This window comes from Mirounga angustirostris, unplaced genomic scaffold (assembly GCF_029215605.1).
Source record: "Mirounga angustirostris isolate CCGP_5_RB_7025 unplaced genomic scaffold, mMirAng1.0.hap1 SCAF_8, whole genome shotgun sequence".
Taxonomy (NCBI): Eukaryota; Metazoa; Chordata; class Mammalia; order Carnivora; family Phocidae; genus Mirounga; species Mirounga angustirostris.
Window position 1 is genome coordinate 31434091 of NW_026991716.1, and position 19682 is coordinate 31453772.

The 19682-nt window shown below is 41.5% G+C and overlaps 1 protein-coding gene across 5 annotated transcripts in view; it reads left to right on the forward strand.

The window, feature by feature from the left end:
* Positions 1–19682, forward strand: part of BLTP3A (bridge-like lipid transfer protein family member 3A) — a 71724-nt gene that overhangs the window by 32696 nt on the left and 19346 nt on the right. For 4 of the 5 annotated variants that reach the window (XM_064597478.1, XM_064597480.1, XM_045866739.3 and 1 more), the window contains 5 exons: positions 3018–3207; positions 3515–3655; positions 4082–4252; positions 4948–5134; positions 19314–19400. In XM_064597478.1, the coding sequence (XP_064453548.1) occupies positions 3018–3207; positions 3515–3655; positions 4082–4252; positions 4948–5134; positions 19314–19400 (776 nt within the window). The remainder of the gene's footprint in view (positions 1–3017; positions 3208–3514; positions 3656–4081; positions 4253–4947; positions 5135–19313; positions 19401–19682) is intronic. The other variant, XM_064597479.1, reaches the window with a different exon arrangement.

Genomic DNA, 19682 nt, shown 5'->3' on the forward strand with positions numbered 1-19682 from the left:
AGGCCTCTCCTTGGCTTACAGATGCTGACTCCTGAGCATTTCCTCACATGGCCTTTTCTCTGTACCTGCTCATCCCTGGTGTTGCTTCCTTTTTTTCTTTTTAAGTATAGTTGATATACAATGTTTTATTGGTTTCAGGTGTACAATATAGTGATTTGATAGTTCTACACATTATGTAGTGCTCATAATGATAATTATAGTTATCATATATTATTGCAATATTATTGACTATATTCCCTGTGCTGTACTTTTCATCCTCATGACTGATTTATTTTATTACTTGAAGTATGTACCTCTTCATCACTTTTCCTATTTTGCCCACTCCTCCTACCCCTCTCCTCTGGCAACCACCAGTTTGTTCTCTGTATTTATGAATTTGTTTTTCTTTTGTTTGTTCATTTGTTTTGTGTTTTAGATTCCACATCTAAGTGAAATCATATGGTATTTGTCTTTCTTTGTCTGACTTGTTTTACTTAGCCTAATGCCTTCTAGGTTCACCCATGTTGTCACAAATGGCAAGATTTCATTCTTTTTTATAGCTGAGTAATTTTCCAGTGTGTGTGTGTGTGTGTGTAGCACATCTTTTTTTTTTTTTTTTTTTTAAAGATTTTATTTATTTGCGAGAGAGAAAGAGAGACAGAGAGCACAAGAGGGGGGAGGGTCAGAGGGAGAAGCAGACTCCCCGCTGAGCAGGGAGCCTGATGCGGGACTCGATCCCGGGACTCCAGGATCATGACCTGAGCCGAAGGCAGTCGCTTAACCAACTGAGCCACCCAGGCGCCCCTATAGCACATCTTCTTTATCCATTTATCTATTATGGACAATTGGGTTGCTTCCATATCTTGACTATTGTAAATAATGCTGCAATAAATAGGAATGCAGATACCTTCTTGAATTAGTGTTGTCATTTTCCTCAAGTAAATACCTAGAAGTAGAATTACTGGATTGTATGATACTTCTCTTTTTTAGTTTTTTGAGGAACCTCCATATTATTTTCCACAGTGACTACACCAAATTGCCATTCCCACCAACAGTGCACAAAGGTTTCCTTTTCTTTTTTTTTTTTAAAGATTTTATTTATTTATTCATGAGAGATAGAGAGAGAGAGGCAGAGGCAGAGGGAGAAGCAGGCTCCCCACGGAGCAGGGAGCCCGATGCGGAACTCGATCCCAGGACCCTGGGATCATGACCTGAGCTGAAGGCAGACGCTTAACCAACTGAGCCACCCAGGCGTCCCCAAAGGTTTCCTTTTCTTCACATCCTTGCCAACAGTTGTTTCTTGTTGCTTTGATACTAGCCATTTTGACAGATGTGAGGTGATATCTCATTGTGGTTTTCATTTGCATTTCCCTGATGATGAGTGATGTTGAGCATCACTATCACTCTTAATGTTGCTTTTTTGTTGAACAGAAATGATTAATTCTAATGTAGTCCAGTATACCTTTTTTTCCCCTTTATGCTTAGCCCTTTTTGAGTCCTGTTTAAGGGCTCTTTTCCTGTCCTAAACCATGAAGATATTCTTTTTTGTTTTCTTCTAAAAGTTTTATTGTTTGACCTTACACATTTAGATACAGACTTAAAACTGATTATTTTGTTTGTTTGTTTGATGTAAAATAGGAGTTAATACTATTTTTTCCCGGTCAATATCTTCAAATTGACCATGCACTGTTATTGAAATACCATCTTTTCCCTACTACTCTGTCACCTCTATTATAAATTAAGTGTCTCTGGGTATAATTGTGATTTATGAGTGAGGTTGAACATTTTTATGTTTAATATCATTTGCACTTCTCTGTGAACTGTCCATACTTTGTCCTGTTTTTATTGGCCTGTAGGTCTTTTTCTTTTCAGTTTCTTTTTTTTTTTTTTTAAGAATTTATTTATTTATTTGACAGAGAGAGACACAGCGAGAGAGGGAACACAAGCAGGGGGAGTGGGAGAGGGAGAAGCAGGCTTCCCGCGGAGCAGGGAGCCCGATGCGGGGCTCGATCCCAGGACCCTGGGATCATGACCTGAGCCCAAGGCAGACGCTTAACGACTGAGCCACCCAGGCGCCCCTTCTTTTCAGTTTCTTGAAGCTCTTTATACATTAGAGATGTTAGCCCTTTATGATATAGATTGCAAATATATTTTTTGCAAAAAAATAGATTGCAAATTAATAATTTCCACACCTTTTTATCTCTTGTAATGAGAACTGATTTCATTTACATGTCAAGAATGTCTTTGTTTTCAGGGCGCCTGGGTGGCTTAGTCTGTTAAGTGGCTGCCTTCGGCTCAGGTCATGATCCCAGGGTCCTGGGATCGAGCCCCACATCGGGCTCCCTGCTTGGCGGAGAGCCTGCTTCTCCCTCTCCGTCTGCCGCTCTGCCTACTTGTGCTCTCTCTCTCTCTGCTAAATAAATAAATAAAAATCCTAAAAAAAAAAAAGAATGTCTGTGTTTTCTACATCCAGAAGGACTTTAAGGTGGCCTTCAATTCTCTCCTTGCCATTTCTGACCTCTCACTGTGGAAGTACAGCTATGCTCTTTGGGATATATTTGACAGGGTAGAGAGTTGGAATTGTTCTTGACCTCTTGCTCACTTGGCTGTACTTCTTTCCTCTTTCCACTACCTTTGCAGAGTATGCTGTGTCTTTGAAGATTTTATAGAAACCTAGCATTTCCTTTCTTTAGTTATACCTTCCCTCATGTACAACATTCAAATTTACGTAGTTTGTGGATTATAAAAATATTTTTCAAATTATTCTTTCTAACAGAAGGGAGATTATTTCTAGGTCAACTCTTTTTCTTTTATTTTGTTCCTCAAAAAATCCAATTAAAAAGAGTACTGCATCATAAAAAATTTTCAAAATTTAAAAACTATAAGTAGAAATAGGAAGAGAGAAATAAGGAAATCATTCATAGTTCTAGCACCCAAAGAGAGACAGTGTTAATAATCTTGTCTGATGTCTTCCAGTATAAAGAGTGTGCACAAAGTTTCACCTGCTTCTGAACATTGCTCTGCCTCATTTGTTGTAGTGAGTATGGCTTTGCCGAGAAGGTGGTGGAGGGGATGTTCATCGTCGTCAATTCCATCACCATCAAGATTCACTCCAAGGCCTTCCACGCTTCTTTTGAATTGTGGCAGCTCCAGGGCTACAGCGTCAACCCCAACTGGCAGCAGAGTGACCTCCGCCTCACCCGCATCACTGACCCCCACCGAGGAGAGGTGACAGCCCCAGTATTGCAAGAGGAGAGAATGGGGAGATTCAAAATAGGACTGATTTTTAAAGGATATTATTCCTGCTTTGGGGATTTTCTCAGATACGTCACCCATTCCTGTGAACCCAAGAATCCCAGTGTTATTGCTACATGCTTTCTTCTCTTAGGGATCTCTGATTCACCGCATTCTATTGGTAGGATCCCAACTGAGAATGGTGGGAGTTTCTGTTTTGCTCGTCTTTTCCCCTTGGACTTCCTGCCTCTTGGTTAATTTCATCCATAGAATTAAGGGATTTTACTTTCTCTCCTTCTAGGTTTTAACATTTAAGGAAATAACTTGGCAAACACTTCGAATTGAGGCAGATGCTACAGACAATGGTGATCAGGACCCAGTCACCACTCCACTGAGGCTTATTACCAACCAAGGCAGGATCCAGATAGCCCTCAAGAGAAGAGTGAGTATGTTCTCTGCCCTAGTGAAAACTTGCATCTTTTATTCTCCTAGACAGCCTGGAGTTGTTGTTGTCTGTTTTTTGAATGTTACTGGCCCAGGAATGACAATCAAAAGGGGCAGGCCTGTAATTCAGTGTTGCACAGAACATTGCTGTGAACATTTGCCCCTCCTTGTCACCTGAGTTTTGGAAACCACGGTTTTTACCCATATAGGAACACTGACATAGGCACCTGGCCGTTGACTGCTGTTGTTTCTTGTTAATCGCAGAAGACTTTAGTAGTTTTGTAAGAAATGGACTCTCCATAGTGTTTGCTGCTTCCCTTTCATGTTCTGAAAAGCCCTCTCTGAAATTAATCAAGTGATAGTCCCGTTGAGGAGTTGGAATGATAGCAGATGTTGAACCCCATGTTTTATATGGCCCCTTCAGACCAAAGATTGCAATGTGGTAGCCTCCAAGCTGATGTTCCTGTTGGATGACCTGCTCTGGGTGCTAACTGACTCGCAGCTCAAGGCTATGATGAAGTATGCAGAGTCACTGAGTGAGGCAATGGAGAAGTCAGCCCAGCAGAGAAAGAGCCTGGCCCCTGAGCCTGTACAGGTTAGAGGCAAAACAGATACCCTGGGTGGGGCTAGGGAGATGGAGGGCCAGACCTAATTCATACCAACATAGGTGGGGTCTAGACTTCATTAGGCTTATCTGGGACATTTGTCATTTGCATAGGCTTTGTTTGTGCTTCTAATTTATTCATTTATTCTCTTCATTGGGTGCCTCCTGTGTGTTAGCTATATAGTACTAGCCACTGGGAAGGAAAAGTAAAATAAGCCTCTTGTTCCTGTCGTTGGAGCTCTGACTGTCTTTAAATATGGACTATAAACAAGTTATTATAATAGGAAGTGGTAAGTGCTGTATATAGGTAGACACTATGCCATGAGAATACAAAGAAGAGGCATCTAACTACACAGGCTGAAAGACGGCATTTAAGAAAGACTTTCTGGAGGCAGTGTTTTAGCATCAGTCAGCTAAGTCCTGGGGGGTGAGAGCTTGGGGGGCACTTCAAACCTCAGAACAGTACTCTGACTGGAGTTACAAGACTAATTACAATTAGGCTTTTTGGAGTGTGGGTTATTTAGGTGAGACAGACCTAAGTGAGCTACCAGGTGAACAGTTAGTTATGAGAGGGGGGGGGCATCTTGCTAAATTGTGGCTTTCTTCAGACTGAGCTAAAGCTTAAGAAAGCCTGTGAGGAGCCTCTCTGGGTTTGGACGTCTTGTTTTTCTCCCTGTCACGTATAGATCACCCCACCTGCTCCCAGTGCCCAGCAGTCCTGGGCCCAGGCGTTCGGGGGCGGCCAGGGCAGCAGCAGCAGCAGTCGCCTCAGCCAGTACTTTGAGAGATTTGATGTGAAGGAGTCCTCCTACCATCTGCTCATCTCCCGTCTGGACCTGCACGTTTGCGATGATAGCCAGTCCCGAGAGCCAGGTACTCTGTTAGGCCTGAGCCTGGGCTGGGTGGTCCGTCAGTACCTTCAGCTCTTTTCAAGATGCTGTGGGTTGGCTTCCCTTAATCCCAGGCATTCCTTGGGCCTCAGTCTCCGGTGGTGTCTCTTGCTCTGTTGGTGGGAAGTAGTGCTTTTAGCCTTTAGGGTGCAGCGGGACCACCGGCAATACGTAGTAAAATACAGAGGCCAGCGCTCTCCCAGGCCTCACTAAGAGAGAATCTTCAGGGGCAGAGCTCCAGCAGAGTGTACTTTTTTCCTCCCCAACATATCTTGGGCAATGCTGATTACTGGTATAACTTTTAGGAAAGTAAATTCAAGTATAGGAAACTCCAGGATTTTCAGATTTTTGAGTCAATTTAAATATTTTTTATGTGTAAATGCCCTCTTCCCAAGCAGAGAGGTTGTGTTGTATTCTCATTATGCTTTTCATTCATTAGGACAGTTAGTATTACATACACATATATGTTTATTCAAAATGAAAAAGGAATTGACTCATTTTTTCCCTTCATGAGCCTTGGGGAAATCACTTAGCCTCTTGCTTAAGCTCTCTGAGTTTCTTCATTTGTGATCTTGAGTTAAATCATATATGACTCCTTTACCACATTGGTTGTTGTCACGCTCCACTGAAATGATATACTGAATCTGGAGGACCTTAATTATAGGCACATACTCAGTATTACTATCCCTCTGCTGCCTGTTCCTTTAATACCCTATCTACATTTCCTTTATGGTCCCCTTTGCACCACCTCTTGGCTTGAGATGCTCTCATATAGTAGATTTTTCTCATGCTGCCTTATCCTTTCTGAAGGTTATGTCTGCCTCTTAATGACACCTAGACTGTTTCCTCAGGGGAACTTACCTTTTCTTCCTGGGGCTCCAAGCAGCATTGTCTCTCTTGCTTTGCTATTCTTTGGTGTTGAAGTGACTTCAGACCCCATCTACTCCTACTCTGAGACAGCTAAAAGGAGCCATGACAACATAAAGATTGCTTTTGCGACCATAAGAAATAAATTGCTCACTGGTTTGCCACCCACTTATTTTGGAAGTTCTTTCCTAAAACGATTATTATTTTGTTTGGTTGTTTCTTCCAAGTGTTACTCTAAATGCTTTGGGTTTTTTCTCTTGTTTTGTCTTGAATCCTTTCAGAGGTCTTTATTTAAGAGTCTATTATTGAGAGTTTCATCCTCTTGCTTGATGAGGGGTATTTAGCACTGTCCTCTTCATATGGCCAGGACCCATAATCCACACTAAGATATGAATGACTAGCCTCCTCTGCAGCCCTCATGTATTTATTTTTATTTATTTATTTTTTTAAAGATTTTTATTTTATTTATTTGAGAGAGAGAATGAGAGAGAGAGAGAGAGAGCATGAGAGCGGGGAGGGTCAGAGGGAGAAGCAGACCCCCCGCCGAGCAGGGAGCCCGATGCGGGACTCGATCCCGGGACTCCAGGATCATGACCTGAGCCGAAGGCAGTTGCTTAACCAACTGAGCCACCCAGCTGCCCGCCCTCATGTATTTATTTATTAAACTAAATTAAACTACAAATCTGGAATTTAGGGAATTTTTGGATGAGATATTTTTAGATACAGGGATAACTCCCAACCTGCCTTACCCAGGTGTGGTGTATGACTCTGTTAAGGAGCAAGGAACAGAACAAGTTCTTGTGAATTTGACTCTTCTCCTGGGATCTGGGGAGAAAAGGGAAGGGAGAACTAGTGGTACAGAAAGGGCTATACGATTCTCTGGAGTTGTTCTAATATGTAGCCACATATAACTACTGTTGGCTGATCCAAATTGAGATGGGCTGCAAATATAATATATGCATGGGATTTTGAAGATACAGTAGAAAACAAGGGTGTAGAATACCTTGATAATTATTTTCATATAGAGTGTATGTGGAAATTGATAAAATATTGATTATATTCATTTAAGTAGTAGGTATTGTTAAAATTAATTTCACCTTTTTAAAAAACTTTTTTTCATATGGCTACTAGAAAATTTAAAATTACTTATGTGGCTCACATTATATTTCTAATAGATAGCATTGCTCTGGAGCTGTGTGTCCAGTATGGTAGCCAATAGCCACATGTGGCTGTTAAAATTAAGTAAACTAAAAAATTCAGTTCCTCATTTGCACCAGTCACATTTCAAGTACTCAGTACAATCTACAGACCATAAAAGATTTTCATCATCACAGAAAGTTCTTTTGGACTCTAGAGGGTCCTTAAAGGCTATATTTACATTTTATTTATTTATTTATTTATTTAAAGAATTTATTTATTTATTTGACAGAGAGAGACACAGCGAGAGAGGGAACACAAGCAGGGGGAGTGGGAGAGGGAGAAGCAGGCTTCCCGCCGAGCAGGGAGCCCGATGCGGGGCTCGATCCCAGGACCCTGGGACCACGACCCGAGCCAAAGGCAGACGCTTAATGACTGAGCCACCCAGGCACCCCTACATTTACATTTTAGATTTAGCTAGCTGGACTCAGTTTAGATGATTCCAGTTTTGTTGGCAACATCCAAAGCCTCATAGTCAGGAGCCAGTCGAACATATGCCTTCTCTCCATCAGGCCTGATCAAGGTGTTGACTTTTGCCACGTCAGTGTCCTAGAGCTTCTTCACAGCCTGTTTGATCTGGTGCTTGTTGGCCTTGACATCCACAATGAACACAAGTGTGTTGTCTTCTGTTTTCTTCATGGTTGACTCAATGGTCAGGGGGAACTTGGTGATGGCATAGTGATCAAGCTTGTTTCTCCTGGGGGCACTCTTTTGAGGATATTTAGGGTGCCTTCGGAGATGCAGTGTCTTGGGTTGTCGGAATTTCGGTGACGTGTGGATCTTCTTTTTTTTTTGTGACTGTGGATGCCTTTCAAAAGGCCTTCGAAACCTTGGCTTTGGCTTTGGCTTTGGGAGAAGCAGGGGCTTCCTTCTTTGCCTTTGGCGCCATCTTCGTGGAAGGGATTTACCTGCTTTTTCATTAAGGGACACCATAGCCTGGGATGTTGAGCCCTTGAGTAACATGCTTACCTTTCCCTTGGTATTGGAGGTGAAATTATTGGAAACTGGGTGGGTCCTCGGGGACAGCTTGGCTTGAGGTGGGGCAGCACTATCTCTTAAAATAAAATTGGAACAGTGTATATTCCAGCCTTCAGAGAAGAGGTTAGTAGTTGATGGGGAAGAGTGTCACCTGCCTCTTTTTAATTCTTTTTCCTTAGAATGAGGCCTGTGAGCCAAAAACTTTCTTTATCACTCTTAAGGCCATGCTGTCCTCATCCCACCAGCTTACTAGAGAATTTTAATTAGTCATTTATGGACACTATTTACCATTTATGTCTCTTGTATGATTATGTGTTTATAATTAAATATGTTGGTAATTGGTAATTCTATTTGATTTTGATTTTAATTCTAGACCCTATTTTAATATGCTCAGTCTATGTAGTTTATTGTTCTTTTACATCTAAATAATTCCAATGGAGGGAGCATTGCTGTGAAACCGTCTACCTCCAGTAGCCTCAGTTATGCATTTTTTAAAAAATTTTTTTATTCTTATGTTAATCCCCATACATTACATCATTAGTTTTAGATGTAGTGTTCCATGATTCATTGTTTGTGCATAACACCCAGTGCTCCATGCAGAATGTGCCCTCCTCAATACCCATCACCAGGCTAACCCATCCTCCCACCCCCCCCTCCCCTATAGAACCCTCAGTTTGTTTTTCAGAGTCCATCGTCTCTCATGGTTCGTCTACCCCTCTGATTTACCCCCCTTCATTCTTCCCCTCCTACTACCTTCTTCTTCTTTTTTTTTTCTTAACATATATTGCATTATTTGTTTCAGAGGTACAGATCTGAGATTCAACAGTCTTGCACAATTCACAGCACTTACCAGAGCACACACCCTCCCCAGTGTCTATCACCCAGTCACCCCATCCCTCCCACCCCACCCCCCACTCGAGCAACCCTCAGTTTGTTTCCTGCGATTAAGAATTCCTCATATCAGTGAGGTCATATGATACATGTCTTTCTCTGTTTGACTTATTTCGCTCAACATAAGACCCTGCAGTTCCATCCATGTCGTTGCAAAGGGCAAGATCTCATTCCTTTTGATGGCTGCATGATATTCCATGGTATATATATACAACATCTTCTTTATCCATTCATCTGTCGATGGACATCTTGGCTCTTTCCACAGTTTGGCTATTGTGGACATTGCTGCTATAAACATCGGGGTGCACGTACCCTTTTGGATCCCTACTTTTGTATCTTTGGGGTAAATACCCAGTAGTGCAATTGCTGGATCATAAGGTAGCTCTATTTTCAACTGTTTGAGGAACCTCCATACTGTTTTCCAGAGTGGCTGCACCAGCTTGCATTCCCACCAACAGTGTAGGAGGGTTCCCCTTTCTCCGCATCCCCGCCAACATCTGTCGTTTCCTGACTTGTTAATTTTAGTCATTCTGACTGGTGTGAGGTGGTATCTCATTGAGGTTTTGATTTGGATTTCCCTGATGCCGAGCGATATTGAGCACTTTTTCATGTGTCTGTTGGCCATTTGGATGTCTTCTTTGGAAAAAGGTCTGTTCGTGTCTTCTGCCCATTTCTTGATTGGATTCATTGTTCTTTGGGTGTTGAGTTTGATGAGTTCTTTATAGATTTTGGATACTAGCCCTTTATCTATTTATGTCATTTGCAAATATCTTCTCCCATTCTGTCAGTTGTCTTTTGGTTTTGTTGACTGTTTTCTTTGCTTTGCAAAAGCTTTTTGTCTTGATGAAGTCCCAATAGTTCATTTTTGCCCTTGCTTCCCTTGCCTTTGGTGATGTTTCTAGGAAGAAGTTGCTGCGGCTGAGGTCGAAGAGGTTGCTGCCGGTGTTCTCCTTTAGGATTTTGATGGACTCCTGTCTCACATTGAGGTCTTTCAACCATTTGGAGTCTATTTTTGTGTGTGGTGTAAGGAAATGGTCCAGTTTCATTCTTCTGCATGTGGCTATCCAATTTTCCCAACACCATTTGTTGAAGAGACTGTCTTTTTTCCATTGGACATTCTTTCCTGCTTTGTCAAAGATTAGTTGACCATAGAGTTGAGGGTCCATTTCTGGGCTCTCTATTCTGTTGCATTGATCTATGTGTCTGTTTTTGTGCCAGTACCATACTGTCTTGATGATGACAGCTTTGTAATAGAGCTGGAAGTCCGGAATTGTGATGCCGCCAGCTTTGCTTTTCTTTTTCAACATTCCTCTGGCTATGCGGGGTCTTTTCTGGTTCCATACAAATTTTAGGATTATTTGTTCCATTTCTTTGAAAAAAGTGGATGGTATTTTGATGGGGATTGCATTGAATGTGTAGATTGCTCTAGGTAGCATTGACATCTTCACAATATTTGTTCTTCCAGTGCGTGAGCATGGAACGTTTTTCCATTTCTTTGTGTCTTCCTCAATTTCTTTCATGAGTATTTTATAGTTTTCTGAGTACAGATCCTTTGCCTCTTTGGTTAGATTTATTCCTAGGTATCTTATGGTTTTGGGTGCAATTGTAAATGGGATCGACTCCTTAATTTCTCTTTCTTCTGTCTTGTTGTTGGTGTATAGGAATGCCACTGACTTCTGTGCATTGATTTTATATCCTGCCACTTTACTGAATTCCTGTATGAGTTCTAGCAGTTTTGGGGTGGAGTCTTTGGGGTTTTCCACATAAAGTATCATATCATCTGCAAAGAGTGAGAGTTTGACTTCTTCTTTGCCGATTTGGATGCCTTTGATTTCTTTTTGTTGTCTGATTGCTGTGGCTAGGACTTCCAATACTATGTTGAATAGCAGTGGTGAGAGTGGACATCCGTGCCGCATTCCTGACCTTAGGGGGAAAGCTCTCAGTTTTTCCCCATTGAGAATGATATTTGCTGTAGGTTTTTCATAGATGGCTTTTATGATATTGAGGTATGTACCCTCTATGCCTATACTCTGAAGAGTTTTGATCAAGAAAGGATGCTGTACTTTGTCAAATGCTTTTTCTGCATCTATTGAGAGGATCATATGATTCTTGTTCTTTCTTTTGTTAATGTATTCTATCACGTTGATTGATTTGCGGATGTTGAACCAACCTTGCAGCCCAGGGATAAATCCCACTTGGTTGTGGTGAATAATCCTTTTAATGTACTGTTGGATCCTATTGGCTAGTATTTTGGTGAGAATTTTTGCATCCATGTTCATCAGGGATATTGGTCTGTAATTCTCCTTTTTGATGGGGTCTTTGTCTGGTTTTGGGATCAAGGTAATGCTGGCCTCATAAAATGAGTTTGGAAGTTTTCCTTCCATTTCTATTTTTTGGAACAGTTTCAGAAGAATAGGTATTAATTCTTCTTGAAATGTTTGGTATAATTCCCCTGGGAAGCCATCTGGCCCTGGGCTTTTGTTTTTTGGGAGATTTTTGATGACTGCTTCAATTTCCTTAGTGGTTATAGGTCTGTTCAGGTTTTCTATTTCTTCCTGTCTCAGTTTTGGTAGTTGATACATCTCTAGGAATGCATCCATTTCTTCCAGGTTATCTAATTTGCTGGCATAGAGTTGCTCATAATATGTTCTTATAATTGTTCGTATTTCTTTGGTGTTGGTTGTGATCTCTCCTCTTTCATTCATGATTTTGTTGATTTGGGTCCTTTCTTTTTTCTTTTTGATAAGTCTGGCCAGGGGTTTATCAATCTTGTTAATTCTTTCAAAGAACCAGCTCCTAGTTTCATTGATCTGTTCTACTGTTCTTTTAGTTTCTATTTCATTGATTTCTGCTCTGATCTTTATGATTTCTCTTCTCCTGCTGGGTTTAGGCTTATTTGCTGTTCTTTCTCCAGCTCCTTTAGGTGTAGGGTTAGGTTGTGTACTTGAGACCTTTCTTGTTTCTTGAGAAAGGCCTGCATTGCTATATACTTTCCTTTTAGGACTGCCTTTGCTGCATCCCAAAGATTTTGAATAGTTGTGTTTTCATTTTCATTGGTTTCCATGAATTTTTTTAATTCTTCTTTAATTTCCTGGTTGACCCATTCATTCTTCAGTAGGATGCTCTGTAGCCTCCATGTATTTGAGTTCTTTCCAACTTTCCTCTTGTGATTGAGTTCTAGTTTCAAAGCATTGTGGTCTGAAAATAGGCAGGGAATGATCCCAATCTTTTGGTACCGGTTGAGACCTGATTTATGACCTAGGATGTGATCTATGCTGGAAAATGTTCCATGGGCACTAGAGAAGAATGTGTATTCCGTTGCTTTGGGATGGAATGTTCTGAATATGTCTGTGAAGTCCATTTGGTCCAGTGTGTCATTTAAAGTCTTTATTTCCTTGTTGATCTTTTGCTTAGACGATCTGTCCATTTCAGTGAGGGGGGTGTTAAAGTCCCCCACTATTATTGTATTGTTGTCGATGTGTTTCTTTGCTTTTGTTATTAATTGCCTTATATAATTGGCTGCTCCCATGTTAGGGGCATAGATATTTATAATTGTCAGATCTTCTTGTTGGATAGATCCTTTAAGTAGGATATAGTGTCCTTCCTCATCTCTTATTACAGTCTTTGGTTTAAAATCTAATTTGTCTGATATAAGGATTGCCACCCCAGCTTTCTTTTGGTGTCCATTAGCATGGTAAATGGTTTTCCACCCTCTCACTTTCAATCTGGGGGTGTCTTTGGTTCTAAAATGAGTCTCTTGCAGACAGCATATTGATGAGTCTTGTTTTTTAATCCAGTCTGATAGCCTGTGTCTTTTGATTGGGGCATTGAGCCCATTTACATTCAGGGTAGCTGTTGAAAGATAGGAATTTAGTGCCATTGTATTGCCTGTAAGGTGACTGTTACTGTATATTGTCTGTGTTCCTTTCTGGTCTATGTTGCTTTTAGGGTCTCTCTTTGCTTAGAGGACCCCTTTCAAGATTTCTTGTAGGGCTGGTTTTGTGTTTGCAAATTCCTTTAGTTTTTGTTTGTCCTGGAAGCTTTTTATCTCTCCTTCTATTTTCAATGACAGCCTAGCTGGATATAGTATTCTTGGCTGCATATTTTTCTCATTTAGTGCTCTGAATATATCCTGCCAGTCCTTTCTGGCCTGCCAGGTCTCTGTGGATAGGTCTGTTGCCAATCTAATGTTTCTACCCTTGTAGGTTACATATCTCTTCTCCCGAGCTGCTTTCAGGCTTTTCTCTTTGTCTCTGAGACTCGTAAGTTTTACTATTAGATGTCGGGGTGTTGACCTACTTTTATTGATTTTGAGAGGGGTTCTCTGTGCTTCCTGGATTTTGATGCCTGTTTCCTTCCCCAAATTAGGGAAGTTCTCTGCTATAATTTGCTCCATTATAGCTTCTGCCCCTCTCTCTCTTTCTTCTTCTGGGATCCCAATTATTCTAATGTTGTTTTGTCTTATGGTATCACGTATCTCTCAAATTCTGCCCTCGTGATCCAGTAGTTTTTTCTCTCTCTTTTTCTCAGCTTCTTTATTTTCCATCATTTGGTCTTCTATATCACTGATTCTCTCTTCTGCCTCATTTATCCTAGCAGTTAGTGCCCCCATATTTGATTGCACCTCATTAATAGCCTTTTTGATTTCAACTTGGTTAGATTTTAGTTCTTTTACTTCTCCAGAAAGGGTTTCTCTAATAACTTCCATGCTTTTCTCAAGCCCAGCTAGTATCTTTAAAGTGATGATTCTGAACTCTAGATCTGACATCGTACTAATGTCCGTATTGAGTAGGTCCCTGTCAGTCGGTACTACCTCTTGTTCTTTTTGTTGAGGTGATTTTTTCCGTCTTGTCATTTTGTGCAGAGATGAATAGATTAATGAGAGAACAAAATGCTAGCAGAGTAACAACATCCCCAGAAAATATACTCTAAACAAATCAGAAAAGACCTGAAGCAGTGGGAAAAGAAAGGGAGAGAGAGAAAAAAGAAAAAGAAAAAAAAGAAAAAGAAAAAGATAAAGATAAAAACAAACAACAGAACAAAACAAAACAACAACAACAACAAAAAACCAGAATGTGATCAAATATGATCAGGCTGGTATATAGATCAGTGCCACACACTAGATTTTGGGTGTATTTTGGTCTCTTTGAAGAAAGTGCCTCCCAAAATTTTAAAGAAAGAAAAACTTATATATGTACAAAAATAAGGGTTGATATGATGAAGGGATGGAATATGACTGTAAAGATGGAAATTATAAAAAATTTTATAAAAGGAATTGATAAGTTATTTGAAAAAAGAGAAGAGGATTTAAAAAAAGAAAAAAGAAAAAAAAAGGGAGAGAATGTGATCAGGCAGGGGAGTAGAAAAAAACCATATACTGGAGATTTAGGGTATATTTTGATCTGTTAGAAGAAACTATCTCAAAATTTTAAAGAGAGAACAACTTATATATACAAGCCAAAAATATGGGTAACTACTATGAAGGGATAGAATATGACTCTAAAAATGAAAAATAAAAATGTTTTTTAAAAAAGGGATTGATAAGATGTTGGTTGAAAAAGGGAAAAAGAAAAATTCAAAAGAAAAAAAGACAGTTAAAAAAAGAAATTAACTTTGAAAGACTAAAGAATCATGGTAAAAAAGCCATGAATTCTATGTGTAGTATTCCCCCAGCGCTGGAGTTCTGCCGTCCTCATTGATCGGTAAACTTGGTCTTGGCTGGCTGTTCTCGCTGATCTTCTGGGGAGGGGCCTGTTGCCGTGGTTTCCAAATGTCTTTGCCGGCCGCAGAATTGCCCCGCCCTTGCCCAGTCCGGGCTAAGTAATCTGCTCGGGTTGCTCTCCGGAGCTTTTGTTCCCTGCGAGCTTTCCGTACAGCTTTAGAGGTGGAGAGTGAAAATGGCGGCCTCCCAATCTCTGCCCCGGAGGAGCCGAGAACCCGCCCCGCTCCTCAGTGAACCCCCAGAGAAAAGCAGTCAGTCACTCCCGTCTCCCCGGTCTCCGGCCGTACTCCGCACTCACCCGGCCTGTGACCGCGCGTTTCTCTCTCTGGCACCTGACCCTGGGTGGAGTCTCCAAACCCAGCAGATCCCTGCGGTGCGCTCCCCCGCGGCTCCTCCCAGGGGAGGAAGGTGAGTCTCCCCAATCTGCTGCTTGTTGGGTCCCTGCTGGAGGAGCAGTGGCCCGACTGTGCCGCGGATCACGGTTTATGGCCACCCCGAGCTGAGAGCCCGCGCCTGGGCTCCGCCTCTGCAGCCGGCTTCCCTGCTTTGTTACCTGGGAGCTCTGCCGCACTCAGGCACCCCCGGTCTTTCTGTGACCCCGAGGGTCCTGAGACCAGACTGTCCCGCGAGGGTTCCACCCCCGCTTAGCCACCGGAGTGACGTCCGTCAGCGGAGCAGACTTTTAAAAGTTCCGATTTTGTGCTCTGAGGCTCTATCACTTGCCAGAGTGGCCGACGGAGCCCCCTCCCCCACCGTGTATCCTCCTGAATATCGCCTCGGATTCACTTCTCCGCATGTCCTACCTTCCAGAAAGTGGTCGCTTTTCTGTTCAGAGAGTTGTTGCTATTCTTTTCTTCGATATCCTGTTGAGTTTGTAGGTGTTCAGAATGGTTTGATCCCTATCCAGCTGAATTCCTGAGAGGAGACAAAATCCAGGTCTCCTACTCCTCCGCCATCTTGCTCCGCCCCCCCTGTATGTATGTATTTTTTAAAGATCTTCCTCAGTTATGCATTTTTAACTAGGATGGTATCACCCAACAGCAGTTGCAAATTGGCTCTTTCGTTTTAAACAGCTTTATTGAGATCGAATTCACATTCCATACAATTCACCCATTTAGAATATACAACTCAGTGTTTTTTTAGTATATTCATGGGGTTGTGCAATCTAATTTTAGAACATTTTTGCCCTCCCTAAAACAAATCATGTACCCATTAGCTGTCACTTTCCATTTTGCAGCTCTAAGCAACCACTGATCTTCCTTCTCTCTTGAGTTTTGCCTATTCTTGACATTAAAAAATTGGCTTTGGTGAGGTGTGGGAGCAAAAAACAATCTTAGCTGTAACAATAGTTTGTGCCCTTCCAAAGCTTAACCCTGCATGACAAAATTTTATTCCTTGGTACTTAATTTCTTTCATTGGGTTTTCTTGGGTATCATCTGAGGAGCATTGACATTGAGTTCATGGAAGACACACAAAATATGGTGAATAGATGGCTGTGATTGGAGGACTTTCTCCCAATTGTTTGCTTAATCTCAAAGTCGTACAGTAGGAGGGGCCTTGTACATGCCTCCTGACTGCCTTTGGCTGCCTTGTCAGTGTTGTTATATTTGAGCCTCAGTGCTTTTGTGATTTGAACTTCAAGAATTAAATAAAAATAGTTTCTATTTTATTATTTAATTCTACAAGACATTCAGCAAATCATTCATTAAATGCAGAAAAGAAAAAATATTGACCCAGTCTGAATGAATACCTAGCAGCTAGATAAGCTAAAAGATTTTTTCTCATCAAGCAAAAGTTAAAAGTTAAGTTTACTAAGGGGTGCCTGGCTGGCTCAGTTGGTAGAGCATGTGACTCTTGATCTCAGGGTAGTGAGTTCAAACCCAACATTGGGCATAGAGCTTACTTAAAAAAAAAAAAAGTTCACTAAAATTAATTTTAAGAAATTTATTTAAATTTTCTATTTTTTGCTGAAAAATACTTTTGAATAATTAAAAATTTGGTTATATTGCTGTTGTCTATTTCTATAAATTGCTAATTTGCATATATAATTTGATACATTATAATTTATATAAGTTTCATTAAAGGTTACTCAGCAAATATATTTATAAAGTTGTTAAATATGAATAACTTTAAGTTTTTAAATTTAACTTTTAATCTAAAAGAATTATTTAGTCTTTTGTTACCTTGCATTGAATAAAAGGAGTAAACTTTATATTTCTTCTTCTCTTTTTTTAAGATTTTATTTATTGGGGCACCTGGGTGGCTCAGTCAGTTAAGCATATGCCTTCGGCTCAGGTCATGATCCCAGCATCCTGGAATCAAGCCCTGCATCGGGCTCCCTGCTCTGCAGGAAACCTGCTTCTCCCTCTCCCACTCCCCCTGCTTGTGTTCCTTCTCTCGCTGTGTCTCCCTCTGTCAAATAAATAAATAAAATCTTTTTTTTTTTAAAGATTTTATTTATTTATTTGACAGAGAGATAGACAGAAGAGCACAAGCAGAGGGAGTGGCAGAGGGAGAGGGAGAAGCAGGCTCTGCACTGAGCAGGGAACCCGATGCGGGACTCGATCCCAGGACCCTGAGATCATGACCTGAGCCGAAGGCAGACGCCTAACCATCTGAGCCACCCAGGTGCCACCCAGGCACCCTAAATAAATAAAATCTTTTAAAAAAAAAAAGATTTTTAAAATTTATTTGAGATAGAGCAAGTGAGAGCGAGCACGGGGTGGGGGGGTAGAGGCAGAGGGAGAAGCAGGCTCCCCACTGAGTAGGGAGCCCAACGTAGGGCTCGATCCCAGGACCCTGGGATCATGATCTGAGCCGAAGGCAGACGCTTAGCCAACTGAGCCACCCAGGCGCCCCTGTATTCATTCTTTTTATGTATAAAGCACAGACAGACATAGTACATAAGCAGATATATAGTACATCTGTGGTATGAAGATTTCATGAAGAGGCAATTATGAAAAAAATGTCTAAATAAGCTCCTAGAGGTAGTGATAATGAACAAAAAGATTGAGAAGAAGGAACATGAGTGTAGGATGGTGATTAGTCCAGAACTTGAGGTGGTGAAATGCAGACTAGACGCAAATGTACCAGCTTACACCCAGAGGATCCCATGGTATTTCCCTTCACCCTAATAAGAGATAGAAATGTAGAACAGGGTAGGTCAGACAATATGCATATATAGGAGAAGTAGTGTCTATTCTAACTACTCTACTAACAATTCTTAGAATGTAGTTGGAGAGGTAAGGTAGAAATAGGGAAAGTTTGGGGTGCCTTGGTGGCTCAGTCAGTTAAGCATCTGCCTTCGACTCAGGTTGGGATTGAGCCCCGCATCGGGCTCCCTGCTCAGCGGGGAGTCTGCTTCTCCCTCCGCCTGCCACTCCCCCTGCTTGTGCTCTCTCTCTCTGACAAATAAATAAATAAAATCTTAAAAAAAAAGAAATAGGGAAGGTTCATTCATTTAGTAAGAATTAAATGTAAATTCAAGATAAATATAATACAGTATTTGACTTGATGCTAAAAATTCCAGTTTACCTACAATATCCTGTATGTGTATTTTACAAATGTCCTTGTTAGTGTAGTGTTTTGGTGTTCCATGGTACTGTGTATGTATTTTATGTAGTGATTGTCTAATTAGCTCTGAGGCCAGGATATGAAAGGAAATAATGTGGGTTCTGTTTTGGGGGGAATTTGGCTTATGTCTCTCCAGGTGTTGGGCCAAGGAACAGCAATCCTAGCATTGTTAGGTTTGGGGGAACCAATCAATCAGGATTTTAGAATGTGTCAGTGGGATACCTAGGATTGTAATTCCTGAATCCTGAGTTTTGCAGTTTCTTTTGCCTTTCTGGAAATCTGGCAGCCATTTACAGAGATAATGGGATATACCTTTTTTTTTTTTTTTAAAGATTTTTTATTTATTTATCTGAGAGAGAGAATGGGAGACAGCGCATGAGAGGGGGAGGATCAGAGGGAGAAGCAGACTCCCTGCCGAGCAGGGAGCCCGATGCGGGACTCGATCCCGGGACTCCAGGATCATGATCTGAGCCGAAGGCAGTTGCTTAACCAACTGAGCCACCCAGGCGCCCCATACCTTTTTTGGGTGTTGTCCGTTGACCATTATAAATCAAGAGAGGAGGGCCTCAGACTTGCAAATCACTTGACACCCTGGCCTTTCAGTTGCACTTGTGTATCAACCAGACTTTTTTTTTTTTTTTTTTTTTGTAGAGAGAGAGGGGAGGCAGTGGGGTGGGGGTGGGGTGGGGGAGAGAGAAAGAGAGAGTCTTAAGCAGGCTCCACACCCAGCATGGAGCCAGAGGTGAGGCTCAGTCTCACAACCCGGACAGAGATCATGACCTGAGCTGAAATCAAGAGTTGGTCGCTTAATGAACTGAGCCACCCAGGCGCCCTCAGGCTTTGGAACTGATCCTCAGAGGACTTAAGTACTTCAAGTGGTATTTAGGCTTCTTTGTTTCTTCTGCTGTTGTTCACCTTTCTTTTTCTTTTATAGGTGTCTCTGCAAACAGACTCATGGGTGGTGCAATGCAGCTTACTTTCCGCAAGATGGCATTTGACTATTACCCCTTCCACTGGGCAGGTAGGACAATTCTGAATAGCAGCAGTTCTAGTGTGTCCCAGGTACCCGTGTATTGAGGACAGATTCTTGGGTTCATTCCTGACTGTCCAGCAGGAGGGTGCCAGGAGTTGCAGCTCAGAGGGGTGTTGGGAATAGCCCTCTTCAAGAAACTTGTCGGGTCTACTATTGATGATTCTTTATCAGGGATGGGAAGAAGTAGGAGGAGAGGCAGTGCTTGAGATGTTGCTTTTGACTCTATGCTCTGCCCCTTACTTCCACTAGTTTTAGAGCCTTCCTAGTAGT